This window comes from Notamacropus eugenii, chromosome 3 (genome assembly GCF_028372415.1).
Source record: "Notamacropus eugenii isolate mMacEug1 chromosome 3, mMacEug1.pri_v2, whole genome shotgun sequence".
In the NCBI taxonomy this organism is placed as follows: Eukaryota; Metazoa; Chordata; class Mammalia; order Diprotodontia; family Macropodidae; genus Notamacropus; species Notamacropus eugenii.
Window position 1 is genome coordinate 433,722,036 of NC_092874.1, and position 21,870 is coordinate 433,743,905.

Sequence of the window (21,870 nt, forward strand, 5' to 3'; positions counted from 1 at the left end):
AGTAAATAAAGCTCCTTGCATATAACAGGTGCTTAAAAATGTCTACTGAATTAAATTGAACTATGACTTGGTACCAGCTGTGAATATCATCCTCATCAGGTTCCCTAAGTCCTCCCCTAAGCACCACCTGGGCCATGGGCTCATACTGTCTCCTACTATCCAGGGTGGGTCAGTCTCTGAGGGAGGTTAGACCAGTGCCTATAGATTACAGACTGTGCCTCCCTATCCCTGTTTTAGAAGCTGGGCCCAACTATGTCAGGACTCTTGGAAGGTCACTGTCTCAGACGTTGTTTATGGAGTACTTGGATGGTTGCAGATTCCTAAGTGTACAGACAGGATGTGGACACTTTTCTTATAAAAACTGTAATTGCTTACGTTCATAATAATGCATTTTAAATTAGTCATAATCTTTGACCATATTATCTCATTTGCTCCTTGCAGTTGTGAGGTATTATTATCCCCATTCTACAAAAGAGGAAACTGAGTCTAATCCATCAATCAATAACTATTTATTAAGCAACTCTTATGTAACAAGCATTGTGCTAGGTGCTAGATATATAAGCACAAACAATAAAACAATCCTTAGTCCTGGTGACTTTACATTATAATGAGGGAGAGAGGAAACACAAAATATATACACAGCACAAATATAAAGTTAAGAAATAATATACACATGGTAAGTAGTGAAATACACTTAGTTTGAAAGGGAAGACATTAACATCTGGGGGAATCAGGACTCTGGGCAGCACAAGGTGCTTGAGCTGTACCTTATAGGAAGAAAGGGACTTTGAGGCAAGAAGGGAGTGAATTCCATGTATGGGGGATGACCAATGAAAAAGGCATGGAGAACAGAGATGAAGTGCTGTGAGTGAGGAAGAGAGAAGGCCAGTCTGACTATATCACACAGTACAGAGGAAGAGTAATATTCAATGAAGTTGGAAATAGAGGTTGAGGACAGGATGTGAAGGGCTTTAATAGCTAAATAAAAGTTATTTGTTTTTTTTATACTAGATACAACAGGGTTTGGCAGGAGAGTCACACGGCCAGCTTTGCCTTTTAGGAAAATTCTTTGGCAGCAATGCATAATATAAACTAGGATGGGGAAAGTCTTAAAACTGGGAGACCAATTAGGGGGCTGTTATAATAATACAGGCAGGATAACCTTGAACTAAGGTGGTATCTATGTGAATGCAGAAAAGGGGTCTGATGGGACATATTTTGTAAAGATAGAAATGTAAGACTTGGCAATTCATTGGATTTATGGGGTGAGGGAGAATGAGGTATCCAGAATAATGTCAAGATTACAAACCTGAGACACTGGAGAGGTGGTGATACTTTTGTAAGAGCCAAGTTTGAAAGAGTGGAGGATTTAGGGATAATAAAACAAGTTCAACGTGTTTTAAATAAGAGAAGGGGAAATGGAATGGAAAAAGTATTGAAGGGTGGAGAGAATGGAGATTTCTATGAAAATGAAGAACAGGTATCGGGGGAAGAAGTAAATGAAGTACTGTTAAGTAAGGCTATGTGACCTGCCCTGGTCACGTAGCTAATGAATGACTAAGACAGGAGTTGAACCCAAGTTTTCCAGATTTCAAAATCAGCAATCTATTCACCAAGTCAGAGGAGACAGTCAAAGGGATAGTTAAGCTCCACCCTCTCCTGAACAAGGTATGATAGTCCTTGGACAAAGTGAACTCTTAGACAAAGCGTGAGCTCATTTTGCCTCTGAGTATTGATGATGAAACTATACTTCTGTTCTTGGTGGCCAACTTCTGGTTCTTCAATGAAAGGCAGGACTACATGGTCTCTTTTCCAAGGAGTGGTGACTCAGCTCTTTTGGTTCATAGCCTTAGAAATTATTTTATGGCTTTTGTGAATCAAACTCACAGATACCTAAGCCAGTCCACAGAAATCTAAGGCTTAAATTGTCTTTTTTCACTCCTTTTTGTCTTCTCAGCAGGCACTCTTTGAACTCAGATACATAAGGTGGTGGTATGAGTATACTGCTTTCAACTCCCACTATGACCCTGGGGGCTAGATTAAGTCCATAAAATCCATTCAAGGAATGCCATTTACTGAAATTGGTTAAGTAGGTGGAGCCAATGACCTTTAGTCCAATCTATCTTCATGTATCTACTAATCCCTGGTAGGTATATATTACATAGCATTTATAAAAACATAAGGCAATGGATTATTTTCTGTGCAATGGGACTAAACACAGAGTCTCGAATACTTATTGAAGTCATCTCATAGGCAAGAATTCCAAATTGTGTGAGTATGTCTCATAGTCAGTAAGTCTTCAATTGGCACATAAAATTGGCTCTGGTTACTACTGTTCTTCTGCAATAAAACGATTCCCAAGACTTCTAGGCTGGCATCATTATGCAACCAAAGGACTTCCTTGAGTTTGCAAAAGCCAGCATCAGTACATATGAGATGTTGCACGAAGAATGATTAAATTTTTAAAAGTCTGCTCATATTTCTCATCCCAACAATATCCAAATGTTGCCCCATTGTGCCTTTTGTCTTGCTTTCTATTCATCTCCACCATGTACCTAACAAGATCATTGAGAGATTTAGTGATGATGGCACAGTCCTTCACAAATTTCTGCCACATTCAGAGCATCTTGAATTTGTGGTATTGCATACTGATCCATCTTAGTTCTCTTTGTTTTTTTTTCCTTCAAAGTCCAATAATCCATGCAAACTCAGATCTTCAATCTTTTTTTGGAGATACTATGAGACTTAACAGTTCTTTCAACTTGTTCCTGATGTCTTTCATCTCATAAAAAGCAACTTTTCAAGAACACTCTTGAAAAAGTCAGGAGACATTGGGTGGGGGGTCAGGGTTCCTTGCTCTTTAATTATATTCTCCCCCATCTCACTTCTGCAATGAGAACATTTATCTCAGGCTGAATTTCTTCTTCAGAGGATCCTTCTATTATTTAGGCATTAAACAGTCACTAAAATTTTAATTCTTTATACCTGCTTTTGAGGTGAAAGTTTCCATACGTCTTTTAAGCTCTCTGCCACCTTTGGCCTCCACTTTTCTGAAAATTTTTACATTAAGAGGAATGTTTCATCAAGATAATCAGGTATTGACTCTGGTTTGGTGCCTTCAGTACTGTTGGTATATTGAATAAGATAGAGCTGATCCCAATCACTGCTGCCACTCCACTATTATTTAGCAGATATATACATACATACATACATACATACATACATATCAGATTCATAGTGTCTACCTTCTTGCTGACACTCAAGAATTCTCATAGTACATTCAAGATCACATTGATATAACCCAATATGAGTAGCATCTCTTCTTCAATAAAACAATGATCTCCCTGTCCATCTGAAGGGTTGGGCCAGAGATGGATTCCTAAATAGTAGAGACAGATTTGTCTCATTCATTTCAGAAGCCTATTTCTTGAAGAGGTTAGAGAAGCTATAGAAGTATGTGTTCTAGAGAAGATACTGGTGCATTCATATAGTTTGCTTTCAGTATAATTCTATTATGTTGAAGAAGATGTATGCTTACATGGAAGTCTTTTCCACTTGTTATATTCACAAGGTCTATATTCAGTATGGATCACGTAGGAGGAGAAGATGATCTACTGGTGAAGGGCTTCCTTTGGTCATTACATTCATAAATTTCCTCCTGGGCACTGATGTTTACTAAGTTGCATGCTCTTGGGAAATGCCTTTCCACATTCATTACATTTATAAGGTTTCTCTCCAGTATGAACATGCTGATGTTGAATAAGCAATGCACTCAGACGGAAGGTCTTCCCACATTCATTACATTCATAAGGTTTCTCCCCAGTATGAATTGTTTGATGCTGGCTAAGATGTGCACTCTGGCTGAAGGTCTTCCCACATTCATTGCATTTATAAGGTTTCTCCCCTGTATGAATTCTCTGATGTCGAGTAAGCAGTGTCCTCTGTCGGAAGGCCTTCCCACATTCATTACATTCATAAGGTTTCTTGCCAGTATGAATATTCTGATGTTGAATAAGCAGTACCCTCAGGCGGAAGGCCTTTCCACATTCATTGCATTCGTAGGGTTTCTCTCCAGTATGAATTCTCTTATGTCTAATAAGCTGTGTACTCAGGCGGAAGGCCTTCCCACACTCATTGCACTCATAAGGTTTCTCTCCAGTGTGAATACGCTGATGTCGAGTCAGCAGTGTGCTCAAGCGGAAGGCCTTTCCACAGTCATTACATTCATAAGGTTTCTCTCCAGTATGAATACGTTTATGTATAGCAAGTTCTGCCTTCTGAGAGAAGGCCTTCTCACATTCACCACATTCATATGATCTCTCTCCAGTATGAATTTTCTGATGTCTAGCAAGTTGTGTGCTCTGGCGGAAGGCTTTCCCACATGTAATGCATTCATAAGGTTTCTCTCCAGTATGAATTCTCTGATGCTGAGTAAGCATTGTGCTCAGGCGGAAGGCCTTCCCACATATATTACATTCATAAGGTTTCTCTCCAGTATGAATACGTTGATGTTGAGTAAGTTGTGTGCACTGGCGGAAGGCCTTTCCACATTCATTACATTCGTAAGGCTTTTCTCCAGTATGAACTGTATGATGTCGAGTAAGCTGTGTGCTCAGGTAGAAAGCCTTCCCACATTCATTACATTCGTAAGGTTTTTCTCCAGTATGAATACGTTGATGTTGAGTAAGTTGAGTGCTCTGTCGGAAGGTCTTCCCACATTCATTACATTTATAAGGTTTCTCTCCAGTATGAATACGCTGATGCTGAGTAAGTTCTCCACTCCAAGTGAATGCCTTTCCACATTCAATACATTCAAAAAGTTTCTCTCCTGTATGAATACGCTGATGTTGAATAAGCAGTGTCCTTCGGTGGAAGGCTTTCCTACATTTATTACATTCATAAGGTTTCTCACCACTATGAACATAGAGATGTTGAATAAGCAGTGTGCTCAGGTGAAAGGCCTTCCCACATTCATTACATTCATAAGATTTCTTTCCTGTATGAATAATACGTTTATGTAGAGCAAGTTCTGCCTTCTGGGAGAAGGCCTTCCCACATTCTCTACACTGATAAGACCTTTCTCTAGTATGACTTTTCTGGTGTCTAGTAAGCTGCATGCTCTGGAGGAAGGCCTTTCCACAGTCACTACACTTATAAGGTTTCTCTCCAGTATGAATTTTCTGATGTTGAATAAGCAGTGTGCTTAGGTGAAAGGCCTTCCCACATTCATTACATTCATAAGGTTTTTCTCCAGTATGAATACGAAGATGTTGAGTCAGCTGTGTGCCCTGGCGGAAGGCCTTTCCACATTCACTGCACTCATAAGGTTTCTCTCCAGTATGAACTGTGTGATGTCTAGTAAGCTGTGTGCTCAGACGGAAGGCCTTCCCACATTCATTACACTGATAAGGTTTCTCTCCAGTGTGGACACGCTGATGTTGAGTAAGCTGTGTGCTCTGTCGGAAAGACTTCCCACATTCCTTACATTCATAAGGCTTCTCTCCAGTATGAATACGTTGATGCTGAGTAAGTTCTCCATTCCAAGAGAAGGCCTTCCCACACTCAAGACAATGATAAGGTTTCTCTCCAGTATGAAGACGATGATGTTGAGCAAGTCCTGCCTTTCGGGAGAAGGCCTTCCCACATTCAGTGCATTCATAAGGTTTTTCTCCAGTATGACTAAGGTGATGTCGAGCGAGTGCTGACTTGTTACAGAAGGCCTTCCCACATTCATTACATTTATGGGGTTTCTTTTCAGTACGATTTGTCTGATGGTAATAATTAATGAACAGTGGTTGAAGGTTTTCCTATATTCATACGATTTCTCCTAAATATATATTCTCTGGTTTTCAATGAGATTTAAATTACCTCTGAAACACTTATCACATTGATTAATCTTGGAAAATATCCTCTTTGAGCATATTCTATTACATTTACTTGGGTCAGAATATAAACTGACACAATTTCAATGGGGCTTGCTATTGAGGAAAACAGACTGCTTCCTGACTGTACCTTCTGACATTTATTATACTCATGGCCTTTCACTTTATTGGGCATTTTCCTTTGGTTTATTTTTACTTGGCCCAAATTTTTCTCACTACTTTGGTACCCCTCTCACCTGTTATCATATTCTGGGGTTCTACTTACCTTGGAGGCACAGAGATCATGCCTTGTGGGCCTTTCTTGGGCTGACTGTTCAATGGAAATGACTAGATTTGGAAATAATCCCTCAGCTTCAGGCTTGGTGTCTAAAACTAAAAGAAAAAAATATTAAATATTCCTCTGCTCCTCACCCCTCCCACTCCCTGTACCTTCTACTATGTACTTAGTCCTGTCTTCATCAAGAAAAAAATGAATGACAAACTTTAAACCCTAGAAGAAATGATTAATGATAATATTCATATTTGAAGAATAATTTATAATTTATAAAAACTATCACATTGTGGTTATCTAAAGCACAGGTTAAACTACGTCAGCTCTCCATTACCCAATGAGTTCTAGTTTTATCTTGTTACCTCTAGGATTAAATATAAAGTCCTCTGTTTGGCATTTAAAGCACAATAGGGCCTGGGCCCTCGCTACAGTCTTCCTCTCCTCTCCTCCTCTCCATTCATAATCCAGTCACATTGGCTGCTTGCCATTCCTTGACAATAACACTCCATCTACTGTCTCACTGCCTTTGGACTGAATATCTCCCATTACTGGAATGCTCTCTCTCTTCACCTCTGTCTTTCACTGCTTCTGGCTTCCTTCAAGACTCAGCTCAAATCCCACATTCTACATGAAATCTTTCCTGATCTCCCAAGCGGTACCTTCCCTCTACATAGCATACAACTTATGTATACTTAGTTATCAGAATGTGTTTCTCTTGGGCAGGGGCAGTTTTTCTCTTTTTCTGTATCCCCAGCACTTAGTACAGTATCTGGCACACAGAAGTGCTTGAAAAACACTTCTGGACTGACATTTCTAACTCTATTGTCTTGTTAACATGTCCAAAACCAAAATTCGTAGCTTTCCTCATAAACTTATCCCTAAATGTCCCATATTTTTGTGGATACCAGCTCCATCAGCCTAATCACCTCTCTGTTTCACTCTTTCTCCTCACATATCCAGTACATGGCCATTTCTTTATCTACAACATCTCTCAAACCTGTGCCCTTCTCTCCACTCACAGTCACACCAACCTGGATCAGACCCTTACCACCTCTTGTGTAGACTATTGCTACAGCCTCCTAATTGTTCTCCCTACCTCAAGTTTCTGCCCACTTCAGTACAACCTCCACTCAACTGCCAAAGTAATTTTCCTAAAGGGCAGCTCTGATCACATTGCTCACTTACTCCATAAACTTCAGTGGCTCCCTATCACCTCCAGGATCAAATATAAACTCCCTTGTTTGACAATCAAAATCGATCATCACCTGGCCCTAACCTACTTTGCCTGATGTTACATTACTGTCCTTCACAAAATGTGGTCCAGCTAAGCTAGCCTTTTCACTGTTCCCTATTGGCAGGTATGCTGTCTCTTATGCTTTTGTAGGGGCTATCCCTTATGTTTGGGAGTCAGTCTGTACTGTCTGTTTCTCAAAATCCTAGTTTTCTTCAAGGCTTAGCTTGAGTACCACCTTGGATGTGAATCCCTTCCCCTAAAAACATCACCTTATATTCATTCTATATATTCTTCAATATGTACAAGTTATCTCCTCTAGTTAGACTGTAAACACCTAGTGGCCAGCGACTATTTCCATGTTTGTCTTTGTATCCCCAGTGGATGTTTGACCATTTATTGTTTAGTGAGGAAAAAAACAGTAAAATGACAGCAAATAAAATAAAGCAATACGTTAAGGAACACATATGTTGATGAAGTATTTATATCAAGAAAGATATATCTTAGAAAATATTTAAGTCCAAAAATTCTACCAGTAGTTACAGAATAGGTTTCTGATACAATACAGTTTCAATTTATAGTATAAGCAGGTGTAGGAGTTGATTGATTTAAAAACAAAAGTTAGAAGGATTAGCAACGGAAAATTATTAGAACCTTTTCTACTAAGAATACATATTCTATTTCCAGGACAATATAAGCTCCTAGAAGGCAGAGCTTGTTGCATTTCTGTATTCAAAATCTCGTGTCTTACCCATAGGAGGAGCCTGATAAGGATAAAAGCAGAGCTGTTGAAGTTCATCATTACTATTCTACATGGCTTTACAAACACTTGCTATAACATTAAGAAGATTGCAGAGAAAAGCTTAGGTAAAGAAAGGATTTAAAACATTGTACTTGCAGATGAAATAATTATATACTGATTATAAATAATTACATAACAAAACCTAGGAGATTCAACAAAACATAAGAAAATGAATGGTTCAGTAAGATAGTATAAAAGGTATACAACATCCTCTCTATTTCTATAGTCTTTATTCTCTAAAATTTAAAAATAAATGACAGTAATTACAAAATACATCAATTTCTTGAACATTCCTCTAATTAGACCTTCAGAAAGCAACTATAAAAAACAGAAGAACAACAGGGAATAACTATAGAAACACTCTATGTCCATATCTATGTATAATTAATAAAGACTACAACATGACCCAAGTTAACAGATTTAGTGTAATACTACTCAATATCAATAGGAGTCTTCATAGAACTAGATAAAGTGAAAACAAGTTATATTAAAGGACGAACAGATAAGAACAGCAAGAGGTTTTATGTAGGAAAATGGGAGAAAGGGTGAATTTCTAGGTCAATATAGCAGGAAAACAACAAAGCAACAACTCTCAAAACTATCCAGTCCTGGTTGAAAATTAGAAGAAAAGAGATCAGTGCCACAAAATAGATATTCTGGAATTTGGCTGCAAAGCAAAAAACAGATTGCTATTTGAAAAAAACAAAGATTACAAAACAATGAGCAAGGAGGTGGTTATTCAATAAAATTGGTTGTGAAAAATGAATAGCAGTTTGAATACAAAAGAAATTAAAGTTATATCTAACACTAGACTAACAGTCAAAATTCCAAATAGATTAATGACTTAAATGGAAAAAAAAAATAATGAAAAAGCTTAGAAGAAAATAACCTAATCTGAGGTTGAGGAGTGCTGTTTCTCCTTCACACCTACTGTTTCTATACTGCTCTTATTCCCTTCAGTTTCTCAGTCTTTTGACTCTCCAAAAGTTCTCTTATTTTGTCTAGTCCCATAACTGGTAGCACTAAATCTGTAAGTTCATGGAAGCAGTTATCAGCATTTTTATTATGCTGACATAGTCCAATTACAGTAGCACCTTTTGTGGTAGCAACAGGAAAGAAAGTGAGTATCCACTCTTCTGGGTATAGTGAAGTTTCCTATAGCAGTAGTCCATGCACATCAGGGAAAAATGACCACGCTTTAAGAAACAACAGATAGGCATGCAGAGAAACAGGAAAAGACCTGCATTAGCTGATGCAGAACGAAGTAAACAGAATCAGAAAGACAACTGACACAAAGACTGTATCTTTGTATGCAAGAAACACAAAGTGAAACTGAACGTTGTATCATTACAACACAGTCCTGAAGAAAGTGTTGACATGGATCTGTCTCTCTCTCTTCACTAGAGAAATACAGGAATAAAGGTGTGGAATGATGAATATGTAATCATACATGGCTGATATCTTAATTCATTTTTTCTTAATGTTTTGCTTTCTCTTTGTTACAAGTCTCTTGGTGACTGTGATATAATAACAAAAGACAACAATAAAACTTTTTAAAAAGTAAGTTTCTTGAGGAAAGAGATAATTTCATTTTTGTATATCCCCAGTAACCAGCACAATGTTTAGCACATAAATATTTGTTAAAGAGATGGCTCACTGGACTGAAGAGGAAGAGTGACATGGATATATTCAGAAATGAACCATCCATAAAAATGCAGAAAACAACACCAGACCTGTAAAAAAAAGTCTTAAGTTGACTAGAATCAGTCCTAAATAACCAGCTAAGCTAAGCTGTTTCTTGTAATAACACCTCTATCTGATTTTTATTCACTTACCCGGGCAGCTCCATCTTAGGACTTCTCCCCCTGCCCTCCATGGTACTCCCCCTTTCTCTAGATGGTAAATCACATCTGGCTTGGAAACTGCAAGTCCTGCAAATAGGAGGTTGGTGAGAAAAAAAAATCTCTAAATTCAATTCCAACACCTCTCTCTTTGGAGAAAAACAGGCATAACAGGGAGGTACAGATCACTGTAAAAAGAACCCATAAATATGCTTTATACTATTTTTTTTTGGTAAATATATGGGAACGAGTCACAAACTGGGTCTGGGCTCAGAAAAAAAAGTTAGAATTGGACTCTTTTCATGTTTTCAGGTATTTATAGTGGATCTTTAAAGAAGAATTTTGGACCTGGGGCAATAGGATCTTATAAGATGAGCACTGGATTTACAATCTGGATGAGCTAGGTTTAGATCTCAGATTTATTAATGACTATTTATGAAACCTTGGGCAAGTAACTTAACCACTTTGAGTCTTAGTTGTCTCATGTGTATGATGATCACTAAAGTTCTGTCTAGCTCAAAATCCATGATTTTATGAACTTTCAAGGGGAACACAATCAAGGTGATAGCAATAACAAGCAAAGACTTTTCACCTGAGAACAGGTAGCACAAATACTCTTAGGTCACAAAACCAGTAGTAATCTCTGGTCTGCGCATGCCTGGCAACAAGTCCTAAATAAATAATCTAGATATCTCATATAGAGTTTGCTAAAGGATGAAAACAAGAGTTTCCAATGGACTGATTTTGATTTACAGGAGAAATCTGTCCTTACCTAAGCAGACCAGGTTAGTATAGTTCTCTTGCATCACATCCCTGTACAACTCCTTCTGAGAAGGGTCCAGTTGATCCCATTCTTCCTGGGTAAAGTCCACAGCCACATCCTTGAATGTCACTGACTCCTGAAATATCAAATACATTTGTGCCAAACCAGGCACCATCCCTCCTATGACCTGTGAGAAGTAAAAGGATGAGGAACCAAGGAGTAGTTCTCAGTGTTCAAGTTTTGGAATGCTCTAAATCAAATGTCTATAGAATATCTGCTCTATATCTCAGTTTGTAATGGATTCTGGATAATGTGACAACACAATACTAACAGCTCCCATTTATCATTATCTCTTTTTGGCTTACAAAGTACTTTTGGGGCAGGCTATCAGCAAGCATTTTTAGATCTTAGAGTATGTGAAGGAGAGTGAGGTATAACACCAGAGAGACAGGATGGGGCTTTAGAGTGAAAATAAGTAGGGATATACAAGTTATATGTGATGTAGATGAGAGGTAGTAACCACAGAGGGAAGGCTAAACAGATGATGTTATATTTGATACTGTAGGTTATAGGAAGCTGCTGAAATTCACTGAATGATCTCTAATGGTGATATGGTCAAACCTGGCACTTAAGAAAACCATCTTGGCAGCTGAGTGATGCATGGATTGTAATATGAAGAGAGACATGAGAAAGGCAAAAAACTTAAAAGGCTGCTGCAATAATCTGAGCAAAGGGTAATGATATTCTGAAGTGAATTGTGGATTTGTGAGGAGAGGAAAGGGGGCATGAATAGGGAGGAGAGACTGTGAAGGCAGAAACAAGATTTTATAACAGATTAGATATGCGGGGTAACTGAGAAGTTTCAAACCTTATAGGCTGAGAGGATGCTCGTGCCCTCAACAGGGAGGGAGAGCAGAGAAGAAGGCTAGGGGAGGAATGCTGAGTTCTTTTTTGGACATGTTGAGTTTGAGGTGCCTACAGGACACGTAGTAGGAGATGTCAGAGAGTTTGTGATACGAGACTGCTGCTCAGAAGAAAGACTAAGGCTGTATATATAGATCTGGGAATCATCAGCACAGAGGTAATAACTGTGATTATTGAACTCATGGGAAACGAGCTCACCAAGTGAGATGATATTGAGGACAAGAAGAAGAGGGCCTAAGACAGAACCTTGGGGACAATCATGGTTAATGGTTGTGACCTGGATGAAGATCCAGCAAAAGAGACTGAGGAATGTTCACACAGCAAGAGAACCAAAAGACATCAGTGCCACAAAACCCTACAAAGTTGGGAGTATCCAAGAAGAAGATGGCAAAGGTCAGTGTTCAAAGCTGTAGAGGTCAAGAAGGATAAAGACTGAGAAAAGGCCATTAGATTCAGCAATTGAGAAATCATTAAAAAGTTGGTAGCATCACAGAGGATGCAATTTACTGAAGACAGGAAGTGCACATGTTGAGGGCTTGCCAGAAAGAATAGAAAGTGGCAGATGGTGTCAGGGACTTTTGAAGTGAAGAGAAAAGAAGTAGAGCTCATTTCCTCAGAAATTAGGTCCTCAACAGGAACTTAAGGAGCAGAGTGAGGGAAACTTGAAGAGGGAAAAAAAGGGCATTGAACAGTTTCTGTGAGGAAGAAACAGAGGATCAGGAAGGAATAAAATGACTCCCTTGGGGCAGTGAGGCCCAGCTGAGGTTCAGATAATTTGAAATTGCAATGTACCCAGTCAGAGCTGTGCTAAGACTATCTAGCTTTGTTCAGTGACTGGTGAACAGAAGAGGAGGAGGCAGATGCTAGGAGTAATCAAGGACTGAGGTTTAATAGGATAAAGGGGAAATTTTCTTTCCTCTCACTTCCTTCTTAACTCTGTAATCTGGCTCCCAAACTCATCATTTGGCTTAAATGGCTTTTTCCAAAGTTACCAGTGGTCTTTTAATCACCAAATCCAATAGCCCTTTCCCAAACCTCACCCTTGACCTTTTGGCAGCTTCTCTCCTCCCTAGGTTTTCAAGACACCGCCCTACCCTGGTTCTCTTCCTATCCATTTCTGTCTTTAATTCTGCATTTTGATCCTGGCCGTGTCTGCTGCCCATAGGTAGCCCCAAACCTCTGTTCTGGACGCTTTTCTCTTTTCCAGCTATACCAGAGATCAGAAAACTATGGCTGAGGGTCAAATCCTGTTTTTGTATAGTAGGTGAGCTACGAATTATTTTTATATCTTTAAATATGATAAAACTTTATTTAAAAATGTAAAAACTACTCCTAAGTTGCAGGTCATACAAAAACATAGAGAGCATACAAAAATAGGTGTATAACTCCCTCCCCCCCCCCCCCCCCCCCACGTTTTGTATAGATTTGAGTATTTTCTCTATGCAGATGATCTCAGATCTACTTATACAGCCTTAACCTCTTTCCAGATCACCAGTCTTGCATCTCCAACTCTCCTTTGGACATCTCAGAGTGAATATCCTATAAACAGCTTAAACTCTGATCTTATTACCTCCCCTGCTCCCCTCTCCCTTCTTATTACTGTCCAGGCTCTCACCATTCTCCCAGTCATTATTCTCAACTCCTCACTCTCATCCCCACCCTCACTTCCACTCAGTTACCAAGTTCTGTCATTTCTACCTCAGTAACATCTCTCACATACATTCTCTTCTTTCCTCTGACACTGCCACCACCCTGTTGCTGGCTCTCATTATCTCATGCCTGGACTATTTCTGATCAGTCCACCTGCCTCAGGTTTATACCCCAGTCCATCCTCTACTCAGCAATCAAATGATCTTCTTAAAGTACAGGTCTGACCACAACACAAACACACACCCATATGCAATCCACTCCAGTGGCTCCTTATTACCTCCAGGAGCAAATGCCAAATCTTCCGTTTGACTTTTATAGCCCTTCGTGCCTGGCTCCTTCCTAACTTACACATCATTCCATGTCACATACTTGCAGATCAATCCACAATGAACTTGTTTCTATTCCTCAAATCCATCACGACCACATGACCAGGAATTTTCTCTGGTTGTTCCCTATGCTTTCCCTCCTCATCTCTGACTTCTGACTTCCCTGGTTTCCTTCACATCTCAGTTAAACTCCCACCTTCTACAAGAAGTCTTTCCCAGTCCTTCTTAATCTTAGTGCTTTCCCTCTGAGTCCATCTCTAATCTCTTCTCTATCTTTTGGTACATGGTTATTTGCATGGGGTTCCCCCACCCCTTTTTGTTTGTGAGCTCCCTGAAAATAAGGGCTCTTCTTCTCTGGTTTTTTTGTTGCTTGTCTCCGAAGCACTTAGCACAGTGCCTGGCACACAGTAGGTGCTTAATAAATGCTTGCTGACTTCATGACAGTGTAGAGCTGACACAGCTAACTACTGGATTGAGACTGGACAGGGACAAAGTAAAGCCAAAGTGGGGATGAGAGAAAATCCTGAGAAGGTGGAGAGATTGGAGGTCTACCCGAACAGGCATACTAAAGGTGCAGCACAGAAAAAGGTATAAAGACAGGAGATTATGATCTGATAAAGGAACATTAGAAGGCCTAATTAAGGAAGCAGAACACTAGTGGGTTAAGGGGAGAGAGAGTGTGAGCCCATCCCTATGTGTGTGGCTGAGGTGGATGAGTAAGTGGAGGAGGGAAGGAGCAAGACATGCTTAAGGAATGATGCTGAGGAAATGAGTTTGGGGAGTGTGAAGGGGCACTGACAAGGTAGATCTGGGTTCAAGTCCTGCCTCAGATTCCCCACTAGTTAGGTGACCTTGGTCCAGTCGCTGAACCTCTCTGTGCCTCAATTTCCTCAACTGTAAAATGATGGGATTGGCTTAGAGGAGAAGGTCCCTTCCAGCTCTAAAGGAGGAGAGAGGAGTGTAGAAAGAAGGGAGGGGAGAGAGGGGGGAAAAGGAGGAGGGAGATGGGGGGAAAACACAGGAGAGTGAGAAGGCAACAGGAGGACTGGTGGAGGGAGAGGCTGAGAGAGAAGGGAAAGGGAGTACGAAAGGAAATATCAAAAAAGGAGGTGGGGAGGGGGGAGAAGAGGGGGGAAGAGGAGCGAGAGGATAAGTGGAGCTAGAAGAAGGGGGAGCAAGAGAATCAGAGGAAAGGGAAAGAAGGGTTATGGGAGGGGAGGGAGAGGGAGAGAAGGGGAAGGGGGGAGGGGAAAGGGGAGAGAGAGAAGGGGGTGGGTAAAGGGGAGGAAAAAGGGGAGGGAGAGGAGGGGCAGGGAGAGAAGGGGGAGGGGAAAGGGGAGAGAGAAGAGGGAGAAGGGAAAGGGGAGGGAGAAAAGGGGGAGGGGAAAGGGGAGAGAGAAGAGGGAGAGGGGAAAGGGGAGGGAGAAAAGGGGGAGGGGAAAGGGGAGAGAGAAGAGGGGGAGGGGAAAGGGGAGGGGAAAGGGGAAGGAGAGGAGGGGCAGGGAGAGAAGGGGGAGGGGAAAGGGGAGAGAGAAGAGGGGGAGGGGAAAGGGGAGAGAGAAGAGGGGGAGGGGAAAGGGGAGAGAGAAGAGGGGGAGGGGAAAGGGGAGGGAGAAGAGGGGGAGGGGAAAGGGGAGGGAGAAGAGGGGGAGGGGAAAGGGGAGGGAGAGAAGGGGGAGGGGAAAGGGGAAAGGAGGCGGAGGGAGAGTGGGAATAGGAAATAAGGGGAGGGAAGGAGAGGAGAAGGAAGAAAACCAAGGTGATGGGAGAGGGGAAGCTCGCCCTTCCAAAAATGGAGGTGGGCTAAGGAGAAGGGGAGGGAGGACACGAGGAGGTTCAGGCCGGGACCGGACGTACGCGGGCCGCTAACCTCCCAGCTCAGCCGCGGCTTCGTCCCCATCCTCCTCTGCGTCTCCCCGAGCTCAGAAGCGACCCGGAGAACCCCAAAAACAGCACGAGGAACGGTAGGAGGAAGCGGAAGTCACGTGAGAGGGCGCCTTCCTCCCTCCATCCTTGCAGGTCCCTCCCGCCTGCCGTTATTGCCATGGCAACCACTCCTGCGTCGGAGTAGACAGCCTCTCTACTTCCGCCCCTGCTGGCAAGGCCTTCTGGGAAATGTAGTTCAGTGGCTCGGGCAGGACTTTGTGTTTATGCCCGGGAGTGTAAGGACCCCTGAGGCCTCGGAGGCTCTTGGAGAGAAGGTGCCCTGTGCCCTTAGGGAGAACTCAGCCCCTAACAGACTCCCTTGCTGCTTAAAATCCCTGTCTCATTCCAGCAGCCACATGGACTCCCAGTGCCTGCTTGGAGGGGGTGTGGAGAGGGAGCATCCCTTCCGTTTGGGACCTGCTCCTAAACGGTGCCGTTGCCGCAGGCTCTGAGCGTTCTTCTCTCGCCCCCGCCCCCGCCCCCCCAGAAACCCCAGTTCTCTAAAAGCCTCTCCCCCGCACCTCCACGTTCCCCCCAGCCATGCATCTACCCGGTCTGAACGGCTAATGGGCTCATAGTGTAGGAAAAATAGGTCCTGTGTATTTGATCTGACCCCCCAGCCCCGACATCCATAAGCCTCGTGTGCCAGGCGCCTAGTGCCCGGGGATGCAGAGAAAGCAAAGCCAGCGCCTGGCCTCCAGGGGCTTCCACACGGACACACGGACACCCGAGGATCGGGGGGCAGGAACCTCGGAGGGGAGGGCGGTAGCCAGTGGGGAAGTCTTAAGAGGAAGCCAGAGGCTCCAGGCATGGAGAAACAGGTGGAAGGATCGTGGGGTCAGTCAGCGTGGCTCGGTTAGGGGGGCACGGGGGCGTGCCAAGCCCCGTTCAGGGCTGTTCGTCCACCTTTGGTGTCTACCTGTCCCCCAACTCTCACCTGTGACTCCAAGGAGCCCTAGTATGCGGAGCAGCCACCTCCGGTAACCCATCTTAGCAGATGGGTTAGGGGTGTGTCTACCCCAAGCCTGTGAAGACGTCCCCCTGGGGGAATGGGCAGGTGAGAACGAGATGTTCAAAGGCCATGAAGGAGGCTGAAGTCAGTGCCAGGAGCCTCTAGGACTTGGGCAGACGTTAAAAAGTCAAGGTCACCTCCTGTATCTATGCATTTGCCAGTCATCTGGACTTTTATCTTGCCACTGGACTTTGCTGACTCTAGAAGAGAGAGAGAGCTTGATGACTTTGTGCAGCTCTGCCTCACTTAAATCCAATTCACTCAAAGGTCAAGACATCACAGGAGGTGTCACTGGAACTCTTGGAAATGGAAAGGCAGCAACAGCAGGCTGGATCAAAGCAGGCTTGGGGGATGGAGGTAGAGAGAGAGTTAGAAGGTAAGAAGCATGGAAAATAAGAAAGGATCAAGCTGTAAAGGGCTTTAATGCTGAACAGAGGAATTTATATTTAATTTGGGAGGTGATTGGGACAGCTAGGTGGCACAGTAGATAGAGTGCCAGGCCTAGAGTTGGGAAGACTCATCTTTGTGAGTTCAAATCCAGACACTGGGAAGTTGGAAAACTGTGTGACCCTGGGCAAGTCATTAACCCTGTTTTCCTCAGTTTCCTCATCTGTAAAATGAACTGCAGAAGAAAATGGCAAACCACTGTAGGATCTTTGCTAAGAGAACCCCAGTGGGGTCACAAAGAGTGGGATGTGACTGAAAAATGAATGAAATAACTAGTAAAATAATAATAGGGAACCTTTGGAGTTTACTGAGCCTGGGGGATGACATGGTGAAAACAGTGTATTTTAGAAAATCATTTTACCACCTATGTGTAAGATAAATTGGATTGGGAAGAGACTTGAGTCAGGGAGACCAATTAGGAACTAATTGTGATAGTCCAGAGTAGTCCAGAAAAAAGGTTTTTATGGGCCTAAACTAGCAAACTGGCTGCGTGAGTAGAAATAAGGGGACCTGCAGGAGAAAAGTTTTGAAGAGAGAAGTGACAATGGATATGTAGGTCAAGGGAGAGAAAGGAATCAAAAATGATATTGAGATTGTGAACCTGCGTGACTGGAAGGATGGTGGTTTCCAGGACAGTAACTGGGAAGTTCAGAAAAGGAGGACTTTATTGGAAGGCAAAGTTGGATTCTTACATACCCTTTGACCCAGTAATACCACTGCTAGGTTTGTTTCCCAAGATGATTATGGAAAAAGGAAAAGAACCTTTATATTCTGAAATGTTTATAGCAGCTCTCTGTGGTGGCAAAGAACTGGAAATTGAGAGGATGTCCGTTAATTGGGAATGGCTGAACAAGTTGTGGCATATGAGTGTGCTATAAGAAATGGTGAGCTTGACGATCTTAGAAAAGCATGTATAGACCTGTACAAAATAATGAGGAGCAAAATTAGCAGAACCAAGAGAAAGTCGTATATAGTAACAACAATGTTGTTTTAATAACAGCTTTGAGTGACTGAGTCATTTTGACTATTATAAATACCCAAATCAATTACAAATGAAGGAAGGAACACACTATCTGCATCTAGAGAAAGAACTGAGAAGTAGAAGTACATGTAGAGTGATTTTACATATATATACATACGCACATATATATATACACATATATGTATATACATAGATATATATACACACATACACATACACATACACATATTTGTATTTGTTGGTAGCCATTTCTAGGGTGGGAAAGGGGGAGAGGAAAGAAAAAAAGAAAAAAGAAAGCTACGTGACAACTTTATTATATATTTAAAAACAGAAGCAAGTTGTACATAAAAATTTTCAGTTTCATGTGCAATCATCTTTTTTTCTATTCTATTATGTTATGGAAATGCTTGTTTTATTTCTTAAGTTTAGAACAAAATAAATAAAATTAAAAAAATAAATTTTTCTTGATGTCTTTGTTTTTCCGTTGACTAAGTTTCCTTCTGTATCTTTCCCATTCCCTTCTACTTAGGACACTTCCCAGAAACATTGTGCAAGGAACCAAAAAGCCTTCCTCTGAACATGAACTTTTCTGTTCAGTAAATAGGTTCAGGTCCAGGGACAAGAGGAGTCTAGAGCTTATACTATGGGATAAGTAAGATTGATCTTCTCAGGGTCTCCAGCTATTCCATGTCATTGTAATGGGCATGCCCAAGAATGCCTCAGAGGAGACAGTAGAGGGGAAAGGTAAGCCTCTTTTCCCCTCCTACTCTCTCACCTGAACAAAGTATAAAATTCCCTGGACAATGTAAATGCTCTGAGAAGTTGGGAGATCACTTGGATGGGTACTTGTCCTTTGACTTACACCTTTGTTCTGGGCCTCTGAGTCCAGTTATTTTGGAAATCACCCTAGAGACAATGGCACTGAAAATAAAGTCTGGCTACAGTTACAAAGCAATGAGAACCACTGATATGAACACTACCTTGATGATGCTTACACATTTAAGCTGGCCCTTGGCTTAGCACTTAATAAGAAACAGAATTTGGGGAAGGCAGAATTACACAAGGAGGAGAGACAGAGAGACACAGAACCAGTAGGGAGGGCGACCGAGAGGGCTGAGAGTTGCAGAGACACACCAAAGAGAGGAGATAAATGCCCACTTATCAGAGGTGGAGGCACAGGATCAGGACAGGGCACAGAAGAAGCCTGAATAGAGTTCCCTTGAGAGAAACCTGGTTATTCTTGATGCTTTCCAGGAGAGAAGGAACCTGAAGCTATAGCAACCTGGACTTATCTCTTCAATAAACAAAAATCGATGATAGGGAGTTGACATCCATTAGTCAATGAACATTTATCAAGCTCCTACTCTAGCCAGGCACTGTGCTAAGGGATACCCAGCAAGTGTGGAGATTATAAGAGAGTACCTAGTTGCCGTTTAGGACTTAAAGACATCTAACCTTGATGGAGGGCGACTATGTGATAGTACAGAGTGCTAGGCTGGAGTCAGAAAGACCTGAGTTCCAATTCAGCCTCAGACTCTTACTCGCTGTGTAACCCTGGACAAGTCACTTAACTCTATTTGCCTCTGTTTTCTCATCTGTAAAATGATCTGGTGAAGGAAATGGCAAACCACTCTAATATCTTTGCCAAGAAAACCCCAGACAGGGTCATAGACAAAACTGAACAACCACATGGATATGTTTACTTAAATTTTAGCAAAACATATTGGAAAGTATCTCATACTATTTTTGTGGAGAAGATAGATATATGGATTAGATCAGTACTGAATTGGGATATGCACTTCAGCATTCAGAGCTGTTTAAGTTCTGGATGGGGTGGTGTTGAGGTAGAGGGTACAGCCAGTTTGTATGGGGAATGCCCTCTGGTGGCCAAAGGCTTACCATACTCTACCTGGTTATTTAATCAATTAATATGACAGCCAGCTTTCCTATAGGAAGACGCAGGGAAACCAGCTGGATAGAAGCTGTTAATTGTCCCTGCAGCATAGCCAAAGCATTCACCTGCTCTTCATGACTGATCCACACAGAATATGGGTCTTAAATTCATTATCTTGAGAGCCAGTTCTCCAGACAGAGACAGGAAGAAAGCAAAGGTCCTGACAACAACCCTAGGAGGTAAGTGCTATGATTATCCTCATTTTACAGTTGAGGAGTTGAAGCAAATAGAGGCTAAGTGATTTGTCCAGAGTCACACAGCTAGTAAGTACCTGAGGTCAGAGCTGAACCAAGGTTTTTCTGACTCCAGGCCCAGTGCTCCATCCACTGAGCCACCTGGCTGTCATAGGTAACAGGCTTAGCCAGGGACCTTCTTTTCTCATTGTGAAGAGACTCCTGAATTTGTTGCAGTCATCAGCAGCAAATAAGAAGAAAATTTCCTTCCATTACCACCTGCCTGCATCTTAGCAGACATTAACGTGGGATTTCAAACAAAGTCTGGTTTTGGCCGGACTTTGTACTGATAATTGACCACTGAATGAGAGCCTGTTATGTTCCTAAACTATACAATAGAAGGACAAATACGTCAGTTGTACTGCCAAGGAAGGAAAAAAATAGGTGGAAGTTTTATTGTGTACATAATGGCAAAATGACTATTTAGTGGCCTCCCGGGGTTTGAGCATAGTTGTGTATTATATAACAAGGATTGGTTGTTTCCTCCCTCAGCACATGCCTTGTGATAACGTGGTGCAGTGAAGAGGGGTGACCACTGGGTCCCAAATCCCAGCTCAGCCCCCTCTATATCTAACCCTTGTCTATCCAGCACTTAGGTGGTATACCTTACTCCCCTCCACCCACTCTACTTTCCATCAACTCCGGCCTACTGGTGTTTCCTCAAACATGATACTGTCATCTCTTCTCTTTATTGAGATGACCTACAGGCCTGGAATACTCTGCTCCCTGCTCCCTCACCTGTGCCTCTTAGTATAATGGTGGTCTAGTATCTACATATATACATACATACATACATACATACACACACACACACACACATATATATATATGTATATATACATTATGGTCCTGCTTTCTCAAGAGTGAGGATGTGCCTCCTCATTAGGGTGCTTGGGTGTGTTAAGAGGATTTTTTTTCTATTGCAATTAACTCAAGCTAATTGTCTCTGTCTCTGATGCCCTATTTGTTAGGAGGCCAGTTGTGTTCTCCCCATTTGTTAGAAGTAGAAATGACAAGATTTGGCAACTGATTGGATATGTGGATCAAGTGAGAGAAAGGAATCAAGAATGTTAGTGAAAGTGTGAACCTGGGGACTAGAAGGGTAGTGGTGCCTATGACATTAATTCAGAAGTCCAGAAGAGGAGGATTTTAACTGGAGGGGAGGGCTGGACTGGTGGGGCCAGTGACTAGCCCCCACTTCTATTAAACAACCTAATGTTAACTTTTACAAAAGGATATTTAATTCAAAGGTATAGCATGAACAAACATTTTTCCCCCAAACCTTGGGGCCATGCTTTCCCCCCATACCACCTTGGACTGGTGGGCGGTAGGCTCAAATTAGGGAAGTTCCTAGAACTGGTTCCACTGATTTTATATCCAAAGGCAGCATCATTGTCTGGATGAATCCTCATCTGTCCTGCTTCCAGTAGGTGAGGAATCCAAGGGTCCTTACAAAGATCACTCCTTGCTCCTTCAAGTGTTAATACTGAGATGACTGCAAGATAAAGCCTAGACTTGAACTCCTGGATTCCTATGCCTTGTTCTTTGGAGACTCAACTCCCTTCCCATGAGGGAACAAGTCATGGTTCATTTTCAGAAGGGAAAGAGGCAAAGAGGAGTCTAGCA

General features: G+C 42.0%; 1 protein-coding gene and 1 long non-coding RNA gene across 5 annotated transcripts in view; one reads left to right on the forward strand and one right to left on the reverse strand.

Moving 5' to 3' along the window:
- Positions 1–492: 492 nt before the first annotated feature.
- LOC140497477 (uncharacterized) lies at positions 493–15,714 on the reverse strand. Of its 2 annotated transcripts, XM_072598480.1 has the most exons (5): positions 15,561–15,714; positions 10,800–10,926; positions 10,022–10,117; positions 6,148–6,254; positions 493–5,768 (listed from the first exon to the last, which is right to left on the reverse strand). In XM_072598480.1, exons 1-5 carry the CDS (start codon positions 15,588–15,590, stop codon positions 3,645–3,647), a joined length of 2,484 nt encoding a protein of 827 aa, XP_072454581.1. In that variant the 5' UTR covers positions 15,591–15,714; the 3' UTR covers positions 493–3,644. The 2 variants fall into 2 exon arrangements, with proteins under 2 accessions (XP_072454581.1, XP_072454580.1); XM_072598479.1 differs by lacking the exon at positions 15,561–15,714 and having other exon boundaries at positions 10,800–13,059.
- Positions 15,715–19,951: 4,237 nt separating this feature from the next.
- LOC140497479 (uncharacterized) overlaps positions 19,952–21,870 on the forward strand; it is an 82,558-nt gene continuing 80,639 nt past the window's right edge. For all 3 annotated transcript variants that reach the window (XR_011964703.1, XR_011964701.1, XR_011964702.1), the window contains exon 1: positions 19,952–20,190. This is a non-coding gene — a long non-coding RNA (uncharacterized lncRNA). The remainder of the gene's footprint in view (positions 20,191–21,870) is intronic.

Bases quoted from the DNA above. Each gene is read 5' to 3' on its own strand.
- LOC140497477 (XM_072598479.1), bottom strand. From the start codon at position 10,965: ATGGTGCCTGGTTTGGCACAAATGTATTTGATATTTCAGGAGTCAGTG. The intron at 10,118-10,799 runs GTAAGGACAGAT...TCCTATTTGCAG, and splicing joins TACTAACCTGGTCTGCTTAG to GACTTGCAGTTTCCAAGCCA. The intron at 6,255-10,021 runs GTAAGTGAATAA...TTTTTCTTTTAG, and splicing joins CCTAAGATGGAGCTGCCCGG to TTTTAGACACCAAGCCTGAA.